The 20,321-nt window shown below is 40.9% G+C and overlaps 4 protein-coding genes across 4 annotated transcripts in view; 2 read left to right on the forward strand and 2 right to left on the reverse strand.

Annotated features, from left to right (window-relative positions):
* The window catches only part of LOC112350041 (H/ACA ribonucleoprotein complex subunit 1-like), a 40,761-nt gene extending 25,724 nt beyond the window's left edge, over positions 1 to 15,037 (forward strand). Inside the window, exons 2-4 of the mRNA XM_024685501.1 lie at positions 12,676 to 12,773; positions 13,444 to 13,532; positions 14,857 to 15,037. Of these exons, the coding sequence (XP_024541269.1) occupies positions 12,676 to 12,773; positions 13,444 to 13,532; positions 14,857 to 15,037 (368 nt within the window). The remainder of the gene's footprint in view (positions 1 to 12,675; positions 12,774 to 13,443; positions 13,533 to 14,856) is intronic.
* On the forward strand, positions 14,869 to 16,916 carry LOC9656297. The gene is made up of 2 exons (XM_002980490.2): positions 14,869 to 15,037; positions 15,105 to 16,916. Exon 2 carries the CDS (start codon positions 15,134 to 15,136, stop codon positions 16,853 to 16,855), a length of 1,722 nt encoding a protein of 573 aa, XP_002980536.1. The 5' UTR covers positions 14,869 to 15,037; positions 15,105 to 15,133; the 3' UTR covers positions 16,856 to 16,916.
* On the reverse strand, positions 16,836 to 19,353 carry LOC9648235 (probable fucosyltransferase 8). Its single transcript, XM_002980631.2, has 3 exons — positions 17,362 to 19,353; positions 17,257 to 17,307; positions 16,836 to 17,185 (listed from the first exon to the last, which is right to left on the reverse strand). Exon 1 carries the CDS (start codon positions 19,227 to 19,229, stop codon positions 17,610 to 17,612), a length of 1,620 nt encoding a protein of 539 aa, XP_002980677.1. The 5' UTR covers positions 19,230 to 19,353; the 3' UTR covers positions 16,836 to 17,185; positions 17,257 to 17,307; positions 17,362 to 17,609.
* Positions 19,354 to 19,437: 84 nt separating this feature from the next.
* Positions 19,438 to 20,237, reverse strand: LOC9656298. The gene is made up of 4 exons (XM_024685674.1): positions 19,956 to 20,237; positions 19,868 to 19,901; positions 19,720 to 19,797; positions 19,438 to 19,661 (listed from the first exon to the last, which is right to left on the reverse strand). The coding sequence occupies exons 1-4, from the start codon at positions 20,209 to 20,211 to the stop codon at positions 19,589 to 19,591; spliced, it is 441 nt and encodes a 146-aa protein (XP_024541442.1). The 5' UTR covers positions 20,212 to 20,237; the 3' UTR covers positions 19,438 to 19,588.
* Positions 20,238 to 20,321: the final 84 nt, after the last annotated feature.

Raw genomic sequence — 20,321 nt, forward strand, 5'->3', positions numbered from 1 at the left:
TTGCACCTTCTGAAGAAGAGCATAAGGCAAAATCAAATGTGATCCAAATGTGGTGGTGTGAAGATGGCTATATGGACGTAAGTTGTCTATCACAACTTGAGTTAGGGTGGTGGGAAGTTAAGATGTTTCAGTGGGGACATCATTCTTTTTAGGTTTTTTTTTTTTTCCTTCTCATTTTCTTGCCTCTTAATATTGCCTTTTCCATTAGGATCAACCACTTAAGGACCTTATATACACCCTAACTATGAATCTCTTTGAAAGTAAGCCTTGGAGTTGGTGTTCCTCTAAGGCAAGGAAAGAGAAGATGAGTCTATACGAAGCTTGTTTATTAAATTTGATATGTGCTATAGAGCAATCTTCAAAAGTGTTAGCATTCGAGGAAAGAAAATACATGGGAATAAGGCCTTTTGTTGAGATGTTATGTGATAAAATGAAGAGAAAATTAACTCCACCCACCCGAATAGTGGCAATTACAGTTGAGGAAGTGGCGCGTGGCACATCTATGGAGTACACTCCCCAAGCTTCTATTGGTGATATGAAGACTATCCGCTCAAAGCATTATTTTTACTGGTGAAGATGTTAACACGGACCTTGGAGTGAAAAGCTCTTACAAGCCTGATGTTGAGTACTATTTTGCTCCAAGACATCACTTTCGAACTAAACCACTTTAATGGCTGATGAAGAGAATGTATCACAATAGGTTAAAATTGCTTACTATAGCATGGAGCTAAAGCAATGGGCAATCCAATGCATCCTAACAAAATCAAATGTAAAGTGTGTGGAAATGCTTCTAAGGGGAAAATGTTGAGCTTAAATTCATGGTGACAAATTTGCTTCTATTCCAACCCTATGTTTCTATAGGGAATAAAAGAAAAGAGGATTTTCGAGATAATGCTAGCTATATTGTTGCAACACTAATGCCAATCATAAGAAGCAACTTAAAGACACTATAGTGACTAAACCTAATGCAGTACCTAAAGAATGGCTAGTTATTAATAGGGTCGCACTCATCTCAGATGAGATTGAAAACCTTAAAAAATCTAGTTTTAATCTTGAGAGGAGAGTTAGAGCCATGAGTGATAGAATCAGGACTATTCCTACAAAGATGCATAGGAGGCCAATAAGAAAAGGTAAAGTAGTTAAATTTATTGATACCGTCTCCAAGCAAAAGTAGGGTAAAATAAATTAGTTCAAACACTTGAGTGTGAGATTTTCTCCACGAAGTACATCACTACACTTGCAAAGTAGTATATAGTCAAAACAAAAGGTGGAGAGTACACAATTGCTATTTAAGACTTTCTTTCTTCCACATGTCCAGACTTTACGAAGTGTGAGGAAATAATATAAATTTATTATACTTTATATATTTAATTAAAAACATTTTTTCATTTCACTTTTCATTTTATATACTTGTGAGTGTTCTTTTTGCAAATATTGCCCATAGTACTCGTGTGTCTTCATTTCTATCTTTACCATTTTAAAAAATATTTCATGGTAGTTTTTCGGGTGTGTGATGTTGTAATGTGTTGCAAAAGCATATATACCATTATACTGATCATCACTATTTTTTCCACCAAAAGTTAAAAAATATATAGGGCATTTCTTGAAAGTCACAGAATTGAAGTTTTCTAAAACAAGTATGATAACATTCTTTTTCACTCAATTTGTTGTGCCCTCTATTATTGCATTTATCTCCAACTCATGATCACTATCTTCACTATCCTCTCTTTCATTCTCTTGTGTGGTTTAGTTATGCTGTGCAATGGGATAGTTATTGCATCTTTTAACCTTTGACTCTGGGAAGAAAGATTATGAGAGTTAAAGTTATCAACACTAAAACTTACAGATATTTGTATGTATTTCCCTATTTTTAAATAAAAGTGTGAATGAAGATTCATAAATTCTAGACAATATGCTATGACAAAACCCTCAAGAATGTATTCTAGAAAAGAACCAAATTTTTTTTTTATATGTAAAAGTTTACATCAACAGTTATTTTTTTTTCCTTTTAAACGGTTATATGGTCTTACATAAAATCTTATTTCAGATTTATTAATTTTTTAATTCTAACAAACCTGTTATTTACTAGCCAAAAAGCATAGAGTATAAATTTAAGGAAGTGACAAGAATATTTTTTTTGCAAACATCTTATTTTATATTTTAACAAACATCCCTATTATGGCATATAGTAAATATTTAAATTGTTAGAACAAGAAGTGTTATTTAGAACATTTTTATCTATGTAATATATAGAGAGTTATGAAATTATTAAGTTTGCTATAACTTTAATATTTTAAAGTTTTTAATGTTTGTATTAAACTATAATTGAAACTTGAGCTCAAGTTATGAGCTCAACTCTTCAACTCGTGAGCTCAAGTATGGTCTCTGCTCACTTAGTTAAGCAAACAAAATAGTTTAGTTTTTGCTTTCTTATACTTTTGCCTAATCATATAAAGTGGGGATCACTAAATGGTAATTCTTTTCTGTGAAGAGGTATGTACACTTATGGATCATGTTTCACAAATGGTGGTTCTCACTTTACAAAGGGTATTTCACACATAAAATGGTGAGTATTTCCCCTAGCAATTGAGCATAGCACAATTGGTCTAATAAATAGATTTTTATGCTTATTGACTGAGCTTGCAAACACTACTCAATGTGAAAGGTGTCACTCTTATATAGATTGTGAGAGTACTTATATCACATTTGGCCCCATAGGGAGAAATCAAGGGCAATGATGTGTAATGTGCTTTATATCCTCTAAAGTGAGGTATAGATAAAGAGCAAATATATAAGTCAATATTTATATATAAGAAATAAGTCTTGATTAATTCACTTAGGTGTATTAGGTGTAAAGTGGTTTAAATAGTTAGAGTGGTTTATGATAACCGTTTCCAAATTTTCAATTTATGAGTCTTATTCGAGTCTCATAAGTTCTTGCAATATGCATAAGAGACTTAAACTCGAGATAAATCTACTCTCAAACCGTATTTGAGTAATTGTTCAAGCTAAAAGACCTTGAATCAAAGCCTTGAGACAACATAATGTTTTAATTATGATTCTGCCTTTGTCAAAATATCATAAGATTTAAGTGAATAATTCCCTAATTTGTTCTTCACGTAACTCTCTTTAAGTTCGAGTCAAAAACAAGAGTTACAGATGCCCAACTTTCTTATTTGTGTATGCCTAGAAAAATTGTGACATCCTGTTGGAAAATGTGTCCTTTAAAAACCCAAGTGAGAATTTACTCAGAAGAAAAGAATTTTAGAGTAGTTAATTGTAGCACATGTGGTTTATCCTATAGTGATTTACCATAGGATAACACCATGAAACAGAACCTAAACCCTCTTTATGCCATGTGACATATGCCACGTGTCTAAAGGACAGTGGTGCAGAACCCGAGGTTTAGGGCCTTGGGCCACTGAATGAAGGAACGGTGCCAAACTCCCAAGCATGGAGCCAAGGAGTGATAGAACCGAACCATGGAGCAACTCCCAAGCATACAGCCCAAAGAGCAAAAGGGCAGGAGCCTAAAGTGATTTGGAACAGTCCTAGAGCAACTAACATCCCAATGCTAAGACCAGCATGCAAAATGGAGCCAAATGAAGTTTGGTGCTATTTCGGCATTCTGGTGGCCTAACGCAAGGACATGGGTACTCCACTATCTAGCATGGAATGGAACTTGGGCTTAGACCCAAGCCAGACGCAAAACAAGGATAGGCACGCAAGCAAGAGTTGGATTATGCCTCAAGTTGGTCAGCCATGCCCAACCTACCCACTATCCTTACTATACATTTGAGACCCCCAATATCCCCCCCCCCCCCCTCCCTTGAGGAACACACGCTTTGGGCTTTCACCCCAAGCCTCCCTTAATATCAGGAGTTAGTCTCTGGGACAATCTTGAAACTTACTAGATATGGAATGACCTTAGATTGCGAATTTGGACATGGGATGAACACCATTGTGTTTAGGCCAATCCTTATATTCCATAAATATGCCAAATGAGCAAATTTAGACACTTCCATAAATAGCATTTGGGACCGAAATGAGACTAACACAAAGGGCATGATCGCGAGGGTGTTTAGCAAACATGGTAAGCTATCATTTAGCGAATATTGAGGGACCAATCTCAACATCACGGGGGTTCTTGATACTAGCAAGTGCAAGCCAATGACTTAAGTTTCTCAAACTAAGCCGAGTATGCTCAGCAAGAAACACATAGAGTTCATACCTTATGTTTATCCAATCTAAGTACATGGTCATTGACCAATTTCTCAACTAGCTCAAGTGGGAACTGATAACTGGCCTAGCAATACCAACCTCCTACCGTTGTGGCAATAAGGAAAGAATATCCGAAAGGATTATCTGACAAGTAACTTTCGATACCCGAAGTCACATTCACAGGAGAATCTCACTGCACAAGATAGAGTTTATAGGAAATAATATTAGGGAGATTTACTAAGGGTGAACACTTTTTGGACTTAGCGACACAAAGTATTTTTTATGGAACTGAAAAGATACCTCAAACATGGAAGTAATGATCTTATGTTGTTTGGTGTAACAATCAAAGAATAGGAACAAAAGACTAATAGCCAAAAATGAGTTATGGAAATCATTAAAAAGAATCTAAATAGCAAAGTTAAATAATGAACACTCATATATGTTTGATACTAATGAATTGTGGGAAAGACAATATATTTCTAAAAATGGATCACTAAATGTTTCAATTTAGCCAAAATGAAAGCTCCAAAAACAGCAAGATAGCAAAATGATAGAGTTATGGACAACTCTAGCACAAATTATAGATTTCAACTATAGATTAATAGGATGTACAATATCAAAGTTATAGACAAAGATATAACACTCTCCCCCCTAGGGAAGATTGATGTCCTCGTCGATGCACACTCGATTCTAGAATATTGCCAAGGAAACAACTCTAGAAAAAATTCATGATATTCACACTATATAAGAAATGCATCAACTTAAATGAGTTAGGAGGCAACCTCTTTGTCTAACACAGATGCGTTACTAGCTCAAACACCTTCCGGCCATCGCCGACAAGGAAATAACCAACGGAGTCAGCCACCCTTGCTACTCTAGATGTCACCCAGCTTACAAAAGTGTGATACGCCCCTACCTATAGGGACATAGAGAGAAAAGCCAAAGGCCGCAACGCTCATGAGCAAAGAAACCAAACTCGTTGGTAAAGTTTAGATAGACTACTATAAATAGGCAATTAGAGTTGTTTACATGGTCACACCCTTTTAACGGAATAAGGAACATCGACAAAAAGGTAGGTTATGTGACCAGTCGACAGTAGCTACCTCATGACTAAAGATTTCACCATACACACGAAGTGCCAAAGCCAATTTACCTATACTGGCCCAAACTTAAAGATCAATAAATGGACAATATCAAAGTCAATAGACAATGATACCTTAGAGTCGGAATTATCAGTGAATAAATCTTAGATTAAAACACAAAAGTATTCCAAATAAGTTATCATTCAATAAACCAGCATTAGAGTATAGGAACCACCAAGATTATCATAATTGGTAAACACAAAATTCACCATCAACAAAATTCAATAGCAAGTATGTCATCAAGTAAACTCAATGATAAAACTTAACTATGAAAGATTGTAGACAGAATGCTACACTTAAAGAACTCAAAGAATATAAAGTATCATTGATTGGCAAGCAAAATACTTGCGAATACATCACCTGAAGGTCCCCAATCTATCAGAACTAACTCAAACAATAAATGACAAAATAGAATGAACATAGCAAGACTAACAAACACTCGTTCATGCTAAGTATCGCACCAGCTAGTTTGAATATATCTTGGTCAATAATACCAAGGAACCAGAGTTGCTCAAGCAAGCATCGGCAACATCCTATTGATGTCTCAAACCCAAAAGACCAATCCAGAGTAAACCACAAAGAACATGTGGTATTGCGAAAAGCTAGAAGCTATCAAAGAAAATAACCAACTATTATGAAAGACTATCAATCATCCTATCAAGAAAGAGATGCATAATCATTGTCAAAGAAAGAATCCACCATCTTGAAGAATAGCGAATCATTCTATATCAACAATAACCAAGCAAAACCTTTGACAAGGATAATTGACCATCCTAATTGATAATCAATCATCACCAATGATTGCTAAATGCAAAAGCAAACTTCAACATTGAAGCTAATGAGCTAAAAATGCCTTTCCTTAACAACTCTGAACAAATGGAACAATGAGCATGAAAACTTAAGGAACCAAAAACTCGAAGAAGCCTATAGCCAAGTTTTTCCTAACAACGATCACGAGTCTCGCATGGACTAACTTCAATGCTAAAGAAGAAATCATGGTGTAACCCACAATATCCTCCTCAATACATCCAGAAGCTAAACTTCATAATACAAAGTTAATGAAGAGCATATCTGCATCAATTCAAAAGCCAAACATAATGGAGCTATGCTCAACAAGTGATCACGAAACGATCCTTCATCAATCCATCTATAGCAAAACGTAACTCACTTTATAACAAGCACAAGAAGAATCATCAATGATCAATATATTCCAACTTAAATCCAATAAAGATTCAAACATTTCAATATTGATCACTAACTCTTCTTTTCGTAAAGCTAATATAGTCCATGACTAGATCACTTTTTAAGGAAAAGCCAAAGCTCAACCCCTACTAAATAATCTCATCTAGAACACAACTAACTCAAATTTGCCACTCAATTCGTTTGAACGTTAACACAATTGTTAACTAGAAAATGCATGAATGCTAATAACACAAAGCCATAGCTAAATCATCAACACTATCTTTATCGAGACTAATGAAACTCGACATCAATCTTTTGGAGAGACATCTTATTTCACTTAAATCTCAACATCAATAATGTCAATGACAAATCATCACTTCAATGCTATCAACACCAGAACAAAGCTAGAAGAAAGCAAAAGTGAACCACCACTCAAAACTCTCTTGCAACTAAGCTAACCAAAGTTGAAGATACTTTAATCAATATCCGAGACCAGTTCTTCAACAATACTTAGTTTCAGATAACACATCATCAAGGAGTGAATTACCACATCCAAGACTTAATGAAATCCAACACTACAAACTAAACTTATCCAAATGATATCGACAAAAGAATCGATATGCCAACATGGAAAACCCATGTAAGTTTAACAACACGATCCTCCATAACACCATCCGGTAAAGCAAGCCCATCACTGCTAAATTTTCATCGAACGAAGCAAGTGTCACAATCTTTGACAAAGTCTACCAGCAATCACTAGTTGCAAAGCAATCAATAATCACTCTTCAACTTGCCTTCACAAGAACCAAACACTACACTTGTGCCATTGAGTCATACACTTGTTCAATATAAACGTAATACCCTAGGTACGAGATATTGGCTCATGGACAAGCATGAATTAAATGACCACTCGAATCCTACTCAACTGCAATAAGCTCACTAATGCGTTTAGCCAATAGCTCTGAGCATGCCTTGAAAAGGCTAGCTATGCATGATCAACACTTAATTAAATTAAAGTGAAGACCATGAGATGAACTTATATCGGTACACAACCTCCTTATAGACAAAACTATAGTATGGGTACTAACATCTCAAACTCAAACAACCAAATTGGACATCACTATCCTCAACCAAGGCATAGGGCTACCAAGACTAAGTCAAGATCAGTGAAAGCTTACTACTCTCATAGAGTCTTAACGAAATACAAAGTGTAATCTGCCACTGAGCATAACACTACAGAAGAAAGGCATAAGGGTCACCCTTCTTAGAAAAGTGCAATGGCCACTTTTCTATACCAACTCTAGACTCTATCCAACTCAATTGCCTTAGCCCCAAAAGTCAGCATCTCTTTTGGGCCGCATCATACAAATTATATACTAAAGTCTAAGCTAATTAAAGTCAACTCCAACCCCTTCACTAGTTTGTATTAGCTTACGAAAATGGAATGGTTTTCGGGCAAATGATCAATAGATCAGCCATTGGAAAAGCCTAAGAAAATTTGTGGAAAATTTCCATCCTAAAGAAAAAATGACTCTCAGTCTAGGAGTACAAACTTTCAAGACTCAACTGACTTCCTCCTACTAACAACTTCACATAGGTTCACCTTAACATAAATTTTCAAGACCCATAGTATACTTAAGCTCAAACATCTTTTTGCCCATACTTCCGACATCCAACTCCGATATCCGCAAAAATGCAAAATGAACATCCAAGGCTTGATCATGAAGACCATATCTTTGGATATCCAAATTGCACTAACACCCTTCTTCAATCACTTTCAAGATACAATGTGAAGCCAAAACACTAACAAGAAAAATGACATGGAAAATTAAACTCTAAAGAAAATTCCTCATCACTCAAAATAACAATGCCACTTCCACTAACACAAGTGCTAGTAATGTTAATGTCTCAACTACACACTTTCTCCATCCAACAATTTACTCCAAGTACTAACGGATCAGCCAACAAACTATAACAAATGAGTGCTATAACTTTTTCAAACATCTCAATGGACAAACTCTCAAGGAACAAGGAACCAACTTATGCTTAGCATAATGGACCACCATCAGGAATCCAGTCAAATCTACTACAATGCTACTACGTGTAAGTAGACTAGCTTCACTATCAATCACTTTGGGGTTGATCATCGTTTAACCAAGCAATTTCGTAAACACATTGCTCACTATCACATGAATATGATATAATAATCACAATGATTTAATCATCAATTGAGCAACACCACAAGCAATGCCTATATCACTACTTCAAAGGTTTACGTGAATATCAAGTGCTAACTCAATTTGACAAAATGCAACATAAATGCCACACCCCATCAATAGAGATTTACAACACTTAACACTACTAACTTTTGTTCACAACATAGGCAAGCTTATGCCACTCTCTTTCCAACCAAACTCAAAATTAATCCAACACCAAGCTACTTAAGGAGCAATAGCAAGGTTCCCTAGAAAAGAATTGAGCATTGCAACCCAAGTTTTCAATAGCAAGCTTAAAAAAAAATGGTTTAACGCTTCACCACTATTCATCCCATGACTCACCATTTACAAGACCATCATTTTCAACATGCATCAAGGTAGAGACTCTTGATTGTATAATGTGAACACGAGCAATGAATCACGCCTCATTGCAAATTATCTCTCCAAGAAGAGAAAATGATTTACGTATTTGATCCTTCGTCCTTGACGACTCTCTTTTTGGTCTCATTTTTTATCAAATCTCAAGCTTGCTTTTGCACTGCCTTTAATCCAATCCAAGAAAAGTTTATGAGAGAGTATAGCAATGATTACTTGAATCAATAGACTCATCCCTATAGTCTTGATTGATTCACTTGTATTCATGCCTAGGAAGGATCCACTAGTGCTGTGCTAAACAGCTACAGACCAGCCTATTTGCCACTCATAGTAAACCCAGGGAAGGTTTACTTTCACCTATGGTACTTGGAAACACTCATGGAACTATTGAAACAGCTCATGGAACCACTGATAGGTTAACATTAATCTTGCTAACTCAAAGTGCAACCTTGAGTTGCTAATGTGCCCCATTCACAAGCCCAAGCATAAACTCATGCAAAATGGTACACTTCAAATCCATCTTACCAACTCAAAGTGTAATCTTGAATTAATAATGTGCCTCACTCACGAGCCCAAGTGCAAACTTGTGCAAGTGGAATAACTCAATCCCTCTCATGAGCCTAAGAGCAAGCTCACATTATTACGGTACAAAAAGGTAACCAAATCCATACCCAAGGAACAATTGTGAAGCCTTTGCACCCAAACGTGTACCCACTCGGATCATCGTTTTCATCTCTGCGTATGCAACGAGACTAGTTGCCCAATCTCATTGAATAGCACTCATTGAGACTCATTCTCTAATACCAAATGTAGCACACGTGGTTTTGACCCTTTATCCTATAATGATTTACTATAGGATAACACCACAAAGCAGAACCTAAACCCTCTTTATGCCACGTGACACATGCCACATGTTATATGCCACATGTCCAAAGGACAGTGGTGTGGAACCCAATGTTCAAGGCCTTGGGCCACTGAACGAAGGAACGATGCCAAACTCCCAAGCATGGAGCCAAGGAGTGACGGAAGTGAACCACAAAGCAACTCCCAAGCATATAGCCCAAGGAGCAAAGGGACAGGAGCCCGAAGTGACTTGGAACAGTCCTAGAGCAACCAGCATCCGAATGCCAGGACCAACATGCAAAATGGAGCCAAACAAAGTCTGGTGCTATTTCGGCATACCGGTGGCCTAATGCAAGGACATAGGTACTCCACCAACTAGCATGGAATGGAACTTAGGCTTAGACCCAAGCCGGACGCAGAACAAGAACAAGCACGCAAGCAAGAGCTAAACTATGCCTCAAGTTGGTCAACCATGCCCGACCTACCCACTATCCCTACTATACATTTGGAACCCCCCATATCCCCCCCCCTCCCCCCCCTGAGGAACACACGCTTTGGGCTTTCACCCCAAGCCTCCCTTAGTATCAGGAGTTAGTCTCTGGGACAAACTTGAAATTTACTAAATATGAAATGGCTCTAGATTGTGAATTTGGACACAGGATGAACATCATTGTGTTCAAGCTAATCTCTACATTCCATAAATATGCCAAATGAGCAAATTTAAACACTTCCATAAATAGCATTTGGGACCGGAATGAAACTAACATAAAGGGCATGATAACGAGGGTGTTTGGCAAACACGGTAAACTATTATCTAGCAAATATTGAGGGACTAATTTCAACATCGCGGGGGTTCTTGATATTAGCAAGTGCAAACCAATGACTCAATTTTCTCAAACCAGGCCGAATATGCTCAGCAAGAAACACATAAGGTTCCTACTTTATGTTTATCTAAGTACATGGTCATTGACCAGTTTCTCAACTAGCTCAAGTGGGAATTAATAATGGGCCCAGCAATACCATCCTCCTACTGTCGTGGCAGTAAAGAAAAAATATCCGAAAGGAATAGCCGACAAGTAACTTTCGATATCTGAAGTCACATTTGCGACATTAATCATGTTTTCCATATCAAACAAAGTCCATTTCTTTTTCTTTTTGTATTTTTCTCAAGAAATTGCTAGTGAAAAAATTTAAACTTGAGTTTTTTGGCAATGCATATCGTACTCTAATTTCAAACTTGTCCTATACTCTATGACTTTGGTGATAGTTGAAAAACTATATTTCTTACATTATTTAGGCACTACGCCACTAAAATCATTAAAAAAACTGTTTTGTTCAATGTTGTCTAGACTCAAGACCTTTGCAATTATTAAAGAGATCTATTTGTGATTCTTAGTGCTAAGTAAGTTTAGAATTCACAAGCAATTTTTTCAAACTATTTTCAAGCCAAAGAGTGATAGTTTATCCCACCGTGGTCATTAAAAGTGAATAAGGTTTTTTCTGCCTATACTCACATTCTTGCTCTTACCTACAAAATAGTGACAAACAAACAGAGACAAAAATGTAGAAGAAGAGAAAAAAAAATGAAGAATGAGAAGAGAATTCAATTTTGAATTCTAAATACGTAAATAAGGATAAGCATATCTTATTATCTCAACTCTACTTTGCACAAACATCCATAAACAGAAGAAAAAATGGTTAATTCAAATGCATACAATAGTGAGTGGGGGTTGTTTTTCAGCATGTCTAAATGTTACTTATATACTATATGATTTTATAACCGTTTCTAACTACTTTTCGCATAGATCAAGTCTTTCTTCTTTGGATGCCTAAGCTTAGTTATAACTCAATTTCACCTAAAGTTTCTTCTTTTGCTCTGCTTGGGATGATACACAAAGATAAAATATTTACCTCTTTATCAAAAAGTTTATTATTGATTTATAAAGCCCTTGTGTATATACTTTAGAGGAGAGAAATGTTTTAGGAGTTAGATACAATCAATTACTCTATAATAAAATATATTTTATTTAATCAACTACTTCTTCATTTGTTTTATATTTATTTATTTATTTAATGCCACTACATCATAGATTTTAAGAGTAGATGAGTGAATTAGGCAGTAGGAGATTTTTAAATGATAAAGGAAGAGTAATAATTTATAAGTTCTTGAGATTCTTTATTGAAATGACTCATAACTAAAATAAAAATATCATAAAAAAAGCAGTATTTTTTTTCTAAATTTCTTAAGAGTGGTTTTGTTTATACTAAACATATATTGAAAAATTGCATATGGGCTGAATGTGGTTATAAGAGAGATTGTTTATGTCCAGCAAGAAGTTTGTGATTTTTTTTTCATATTTTATTTTTTTTCTTCTGTTTACATATTTCTCACAAATGAAGTTTGATTACTCAACAAGAAGAGTATTTGCAAGGTTTCATAAGCCACTAAAAATAAGATATTTTTGCAGATGCAAAAATGCACAATAAGGATTGCAACCTATCATTAGTCTAAATTTATAAAGCAAGTATTTTTAATAACTACTCCACTAATAAAAATCTATCATAATAAGGAGGAGTTGCCAAACTTTTTAGGCCGCTAGATCCAGCCAATTGTAGCTGTTCAATGGGGGTAACTATAAAGGGGTTATTTCGGTAATCACATGTTAACGAATAATCGCGCTAATGTTTGCTCCCAGCCAATGGGAGGCAGCCAAACCACATGTGGCGGGAGAGGAAGGCCTGGCAATGTGTGTCACATGGAAATGTGTTGACCATGGCTACACTTGTCATCTGGGTATTGAGATCACTAGAGCACCAAGGTTGCAAGGAAGATTTGGTGATTGGAGCAAGATTGATCATCCTTCTAGTAGTGGAGTGAGGTGTTGCAGCATCTAGACATGCCACTCAACTGGAACTCACCACCAGTGGCGAGCTGCCATTTGAAACTGGGAATTTGGGGAACTTGATAGTGAAGTGTTTGTTCTTGAGAACCACATGCTTGTTCCAAGAGATCATGTTAGCATTTGTGTCATGGAATTTCACCACTGTTTTGAAAGTACTAGCGGAAACTCCCATAGACTAACCATTCCATCGGAGGAGCAAGCCACAAGCTCAAAGGAACCCTTTTACATAAACTTAATGTAAAAGCAACAAAGAAAGATGATTTAGTTGGCTGGATGAAAGAAAAGCAAACCTTAGCTTTTGGGTGTTCGACTAATCATCCTCCTAGTGGTGGAGCAAGGTGTTGCAGCATCCGGACCTGCCGCTCGATTGAAATGCGGTGTTCATTGGCCATAGCAATAGAATCTTCAACATGGAGATGTTTAAGATCTTCAGGCAAGTGCTGGATTTCATGACAATGTGCCAATTCGGAAGAGTTCTAGATGTGGTGACCATGTATCTTTCTCTCTTTTTCTTTTTATCCATTTTGGCGATGAATGCAAGGGCATTTTGTGCTACTCCAGGTACTAGACTCACCCAGCAGCAGCATTGCTCGAGCAAGAGGGCTGTTGAGAGATTGGCGATCAAGCAGCCACAGAAAAACTATAACCAGGTTATACTTCTCAAGATCGTCTCCCAAGATTGCCAAGATCTTTTCAGGAAGCAATGTGGAAAGCCCATCATAAAAAAATCCATCGAGAAGAGGGAATTTTTGCTAGAAAACCATTTGAACTGGAGAACACATATAGTTGTGGTTTTTGTTGGTGTGATTTTGCTCACAACTCCCATATTTGCAGCCAATGCTCTCAAGATGTGCTCCTGTATTTTGCTGGTAATTTTATTCTTCTCTTTTGTTCTTCAAGAAAGACAAGTTTTTTCTCTCTCTCTAGATTGGAGCTTGCTTGATGCATTGTAAATCCTTTGTGCTTGCAAACTTATAACAATCAACCTGACGAGACTAAGTGCCAGGTAAGTCTTGAGATTTTGTGTAAAACTTCTTTTGGATCAATGGATTGTTGTGATTCACAAATACTTTCAAATAAAATGTAGAGACATTTTCAAGAACAAGGTGGTGAATGAATTCAATGATTGCATGGTGAGCTGCAAGATGAGGGGCATTTCCGAGTCCCACCACCTTGGGGCTCGCGGGTGGCGGATAATGTATGCAGTATTTGATTAAGCAGTAATGTTTTAAAATCTTTTTCCTAATTATAAATATCATTTATTAGTACATAATACTATGGAATTACAGTTTCTATAGCATATATATTTACAAGATTTTGTTAGTAATTATTGTCTTGACTGGATTTGGGTAGTAATATATTAATGTTCCTAAAAACTTATTGTTTTATATTTTAAGTAAACTTCATAATTAAGTAATGTCTTGCTAATAAAAATGAGTAATAATTATTCTTAGTAATATTCTCTTAATATAAGTTTATCCCACCTAAAAATATAATTTATATATAATATATTACTAATAATAGAAAATTTGTTTTTACCTTTTCTGGGTCAGGTGTTTTTCTAAATATATTCATGTTTCCAAATAATAATTTGTATCTAATATTTTTATTAATGAACATTTATTTTTACTTTTCCCTAGGAATATATTTTGTTCTAAATATTTATATTATCAAGTTTACAAGAATTGACTTTTGTGTTCACCTAACATTTTCTGGGCATAATTCCCTCAATTCTTCTTTCAAAGTGAAATATAATATTTATTTTTTTGATACTATTCCACTTTTAGTTTTTAATATAACAAAATTATAACAATCAAAACAGTATTTTACTAATAGGACAGCATATGCTAGGCAAGTGTTAGTGACAAAATACCAAAGCTAAGTAATCAAGGGGAATAATTTGAAAAATAATCCATAAAAGTTGAAATATAGATAGGTACCCACCTGCTGACGTGCCTGACACGTGGCGCGCAGACGAGATTCTGATCGAGAAATTTGGCTATGGCTTCCAGTGGCGCTTTATGCTCCGTTTAAATCTGGCCCTTGGAGGCGCTCTGGCCGCCTGCCCGAGCGCGGTGAGGGATGTGAGGCGATGCAATCGCGCTTGCCGGGCTTCGCGCAACAAAAGGCAAGCATAATAGCTGGTGCTTCCTAGGTCTCGTGGGTCTGCGCGATCCCTTTCTTTTCTCTCTGTCTTCTCGCGGCTCTAAGTGGATTTCCAGGACACTAGGGTTGTGATCGATCGCTGGGCATGGCAGCCGATGTTCTTGGTGGAGGTATTCTCGATTTGGGCGATCGCGGCTGGGCAGCCCAAGCTCCTCCACTGTCACATTCACAGGTAGGCAAGGTAGGCAGTAGCCAGGAAGTGGAAAAAGTAGTGGATGGCGCCATTGAAAAAATTTGGAGGGTGGAAGATCGCGATCAAACTCCAGACTCCTCGCGGGAAGAGCCAGAACTAGATCCAGAGAACCAAGCACAGATTGATTCTACCAGTGAACAGTCGCTGCTAGAGATTTCTTTGCCGAGGAACCTCTCGTCCCCGGACAAGGCTGTGAGGACCAAGGCTCTGGAAGCTCTTGGAAAATGGCTGGCTTCGTGCTCAATGGTGGAGGAGCGGTGCCTCGTTAGGATCTGGCAGAGCATTTTCTATTGCATCTGGTCGACGTCCAAGGCCTTGGAACAGGGTGAGCTGATAAGAAACGTAGCGACCATCGTCGGGAGCTTGAGTCCGGACATGGCCATCCTCGCGTTCAAGGTGCTGCTCTCGACCATGATCGTGGAATGGAGCGGCATCGAGAAAAAGAAGCTGGAGAAGTTCCGGCTGCTGCTCCAGATCTGCTTGAGCCAGATGTTTGTGGTGCTGGAGAGTCACGGCTGGAGCGAAGAACTCATCTCCAAGTTCTCCGAGGCTTTTGGCGAGCGGAGCTTGATGGAGAGCCAGGCACAGGGCGTCAATCTCTTCTTGGCGCAGGCTTTCGTGGAGGAGCTGCGCAGCCGCATCCCTCCATCGTCGGAGGTGCTGAGGATCCTCCTCGAGCCATTCGTCGCGGTGTTTGCAACGTCCACGGACAAGACGGTGCTCCAGAGGGTGAGAGACACGGTTTTCCTACAGCTCCTCCAGGAGGCTCGCAAAGCAGTGAAGGTAGAGAATGGTGGCGAGGAGGAAAAGAAGTGCCTGGGATCTCTCGTCCTCGGTCTTCCACTCGCGGGGAAGTTCTTCGAGCTCTCGGCGGAGCCATCGTTGGGGGCGATCAACAAGAAGTTCCTCCAGCAGCTCTGCGAAGACTTTAGCAGATCGGAGGGAGGCGTCTCCTCGCCGGCGATGGGGATGCTCAAGCCGGCCGTGACTCCGCCACCAAAGGTGGTGGTGGCGGAGGAGCTGGCGGAGCCGGCAAGCCTTTCCGTGAATGGAAGGAAGCGGAAGAGGATCACCGGCGAGGCGGTAGTGTTCCAGTCGCGAAGAGTCCTGAGAAGCGAGTTAAAGCTTGCGCTCCAGAGCAGCGACAGCGATCCAGAGGACAGCCCAAGGAGTAGTCCGAGGAGGAGCCCGAGACGATCGCGGAGCCCGAGCCCGAGCTTAAGTCCGAGACGAGCGTCACCCAGGAGGAGAGGCGGCAGCGACGAGCAGCCGGCACAGTCGGAGAAGGAGGTGGAATCGACGTCGGTGTCGGGCGACGAAGATCTAAGCAGTGGAGGAGGAAAGAAGGTCCGGTTTGCGCTCAAGAACAATCTCGTCTGGTCTCCACGGCGGCCTCTCCCGCCGGCGTGGGTGAGGGTTCCTCCGTGTGCCGCGCCGCGAGGAAGCGCCATGAAGCCGGGCGTTCTTCCAGGTCCCATTGCCGATCCTCCTCCGCCCAAGCAGAGGAGGACGAAGGAGAGGAAGCACAGGGGCAAGAAGAAGGCGCCCGGGGTGGGATCGCCATCGCCATCGTCGTCCGGGAAGAAATCGAAGAAAGCGAGGAAACGGGCGTGAGCTTTGTTATATGTTTTGTACATTCGTCTAGTTGAAACAAATGAAGAACCCTAAAAAACGACCCTCTCCCTCACAAATAAAGAACCCTAAAAAACAGAATTTGAAGACCTTTTATCGGGAGGATTTCTTGAGGCGGAAGAAGAGGCGATTCGCGATTCCAGTGCCCGCGCAGCGTACGCAGCTGATCTTTCCCCGGCCTTGGCATAGCGAGCACTTCTCCAGCGGCGATCCAGTGAAGAGCCCACCTGAAAATCAACGCTTGAGAGATTTGCAATTGGAATTTTGCGCGAGCCTGCCTTGTTTGCCGCGGGCCTTGCACATTAGGCAGAGCTGCAATCGCCAATTCAGCACAAGGAGAATCAAATCCCAGTCGAACAAGAAAAAGGAGAAGATCACTCAACATTGTAGCCAGTTCCCAAACATTCCTTGCATTTCTTGGGTTTAATTCGCACCTAGGTAGAAAGCAAGAGAACTCAATGGGAAGAAAGGAATCCCCTGGCACGAACCATCGATAGGAGCCATCGCGGATTTCTTGCTAGCGTTGTGGCCGCTAATTGCAATGCAAAGATGGTCGCCATGACCGCCCATCCCGGATCATCCATCCCCTCTTCTAAACTTTAGGCTTCTAGCATTGTAATTCATGTTTTGGCCTGATCGATTACGCAAAACTCATTGAAATTCCACATTGTTTATCCTGCTCGATCGATTCTTGCTTTGTTCTTGCCTGGATTGAAGTTCTTCTTTCTCGATTCACTCACGGCGGCTCTAACAATTGCATCCCAGTATCTGGGAGATCCGGGCAAGCCATGGCGGCGCCACCACTCTCTCTCCCACTCAAGCTAAATCCATCCTCTCGGCACGATAGCTTCTTCGATGGCGCAAAGTGGAAGCAAGGATCACTGGAAACGCTGGGCCAGCAAGGATCATCCCGCCAAGGCTTGAGGAAGTACGGAGTTAATCCCGCCAGTCCCTGGGCCGTATAGCCAAACGTGGACATGTGACTCGTCAGCAACACGTCAGCAAGGCTCAGGGACCAAATGTCCACGAGGGCCCTCTGCTGGTGGTCCACGTCATCGCGCTGCTCCTCGTCAGCACCCAGCGTCACGAGCTCGAATCTCTGCCCCGTCTGGGACTCCACGTCGCGCAGGCTCGCGTTGAGCTTGGCGGCGTGCTCGCCCACCAGGGACGCGACGTAGACCGCGATGTAATCGTCGCTGGCGATGGATTTGTTCTTGGATTCCAGGAACTCGTCGATCTCGATCGGGCAGAGGCCGGATTTGGATCGAATGCAGCGCGGCACCGATGCGTCGTAGTAGTCGCGGTAGTCGCCCTTGGATTCGCGGAGCTGGACCGCGATTCTTCTCGATGCGCCTCGGAATTTCATGCTGTGGAGCGACTGGATGGATCCCCAGACCTCGTCGCTAGGGTTGAGCAGGAAGCCGGCTAGATTGTGGAAGACACGGCGCTCCGGGAAGATCGCCTCGAGGATTGGGCGCAGGGATGGATTGAGGAAGAATCCCGCCGCGAAGTACTGGTTGCTGTTCCTGAAATTCAAGACTGGGATGTTCCTGACCGATGCCATGGCAGACGGGCAGACGAGGAATCGGTGTTCTTCCGGCTTGGTGTTGGCGGAGAAGACGATCGGGAGGACGGGCTGGGAGCGGCACGCGTCGGATCGAGCGAGGCGGCCGCGGCAGCGCGCATAGAAATCCGGGAAAGAGATGGATTGATCGTCCTTGAGGGAGAGGCCGCGCGGGAGCTTCCAGTGTGAATCGATGAAGGGCTCGCAGAAGAGGCGATCCCAGGAGGGAGATTCTTCGAGGAGGAGGACGCGCTGGGAGAGGATGGCGTAGAGGAATGTGGAGACGAGGGACATGAGCTTGTTGCCCAGGCCGAAGGTACAGCTCCACACGATGTAGCGGCACTGGCTGGGATTCGTGATCTTGGCGGTGTTCTTGGCGATGATGTGGTGGAGATTGTCGTGGTCGCGCGCGACGCAGGCGCTGTGCATGGCCGAGTAGCGATCGAGCAGCGCCTGGAGCGCCGGCGATCGATCCGTCGCGTACCTATGAAGCGATGCTCCATTGTCACTCTTGAATTTGCAAGAATTCCTTGGAGGAGGATCGCGATTCTTGGGCGCGGCCAGGATTTTGAGCTGCTCGTCCATGGCCGCGAGGATTTTGCACACGCCGCCCTCGCCCGGGCTGGCGACTGTGGCGCATGATCTCAATCCTCGCCGGAGCTGCTCTGGAAATGTGGCGTCCAGGGATTTGCTCCAGTTTTTGGCGCTCGAATTCCGCGAATTCGCTGCATCGCAGGGCGAGAAGATGAGAATTCCAATGAATACTGGCAGCCAGAATTTCTTGAGATCCATGAGAGGGGAAAGAACACTTTTTTTCTACTAGTGTCGGCTGTCAAGAAATTTTAGGAGTGCCAAGAATGATAATCCCTCCCTCCCCACCCTCTAACTGTCCCACCGTGATCCAAACAATTATAAATTCTTTGGTATATTCTTATTTTGCTTACTTACTTTAATTTTCTAGGGTTTATGCATGCAATTACACAACTTTGGACAAAAAAAATTTAGTTTTCGAAGTCAATGACAGTAAAGACTTTCGTTGACTACCATTGACTTTGAGCTCAACTCATAAGCTGAGCTCAATTTTCCCGAACAAGTCTTTGAAAGCAAAGCACAAAACTAGTTTGGAACTGGTCAACTTACAAATGTGCCTGCTACACTGCTAGCCTCCATCTTCCTTTGGCCCGTCTACGCCTGATAATCCGTCTCCCTGCTGGAGTCCTCATCCTGCGCCAAACAAAACTTGGCTTTGATCCGCGAGAAAGTGACTGTGTACTTCACTCACCTCACGAGAAATCCATGAGTCCTTTTCCGCTTCTTGTTGTTTGGCTGATAAGTCCTCTTGGGCATCATGATCATCGAGCTAGGAGTGACAAATCCGAAAAGAAAAAGAGATTCTCAAACTAAAACCGAAGAGAAAGAACAGCGATTACCTCTCGTCGGCATCCAAGATCTCGGGGCATTTCACTGTCAAATTCCAGGCCTATAGTCTCTACAATGCAAGTAATTCTTGAAGCGTACCCTCATCGTGAGCTGACCATGGCGCTGGACCGTTTGCAGGCCAGGGCAAAGGCAATCCCACAGGAATCAACAGAGCTAGGTCGTCGGATGGAGTTCCAAACCCCTGCATTGCATTCCACGGCGCGTCTGGACTTTGGCGCCCTTGCACTGCCCTCCACACCTGATGATCCTCACACAATGCCGCCCAGCGCCGCCCAAGAATCTGCCCGCCGCTCCGCCAGGGCGCCGCGCGATTCATCACTTGCCGCCAAGCCATCCTTTCCCCTATTTTAGGGTTCTTGGAATTCTATTTGATAAACTTTAGGGCAAAGATCCGTTTCTTCTTTAAATTTTGTACTTTAATTTTTGAGTATATTCTATTACCCT

Source organism: Selaginella moellendorffii, unplaced genomic scaffold, assembly GCF_000143415.4.
Source record: "Selaginella moellendorffii unplaced genomic scaffold, v1.0 SELMOscaffold_45, whole genome shotgun sequence".
Classification (NCBI taxonomy): domain Eukaryota; kingdom Viridiplantae; phylum Streptophyta; class Lycopodiopsida; order Selaginellales; family Selaginellaceae; genus Selaginella; species Selaginella moellendorffii.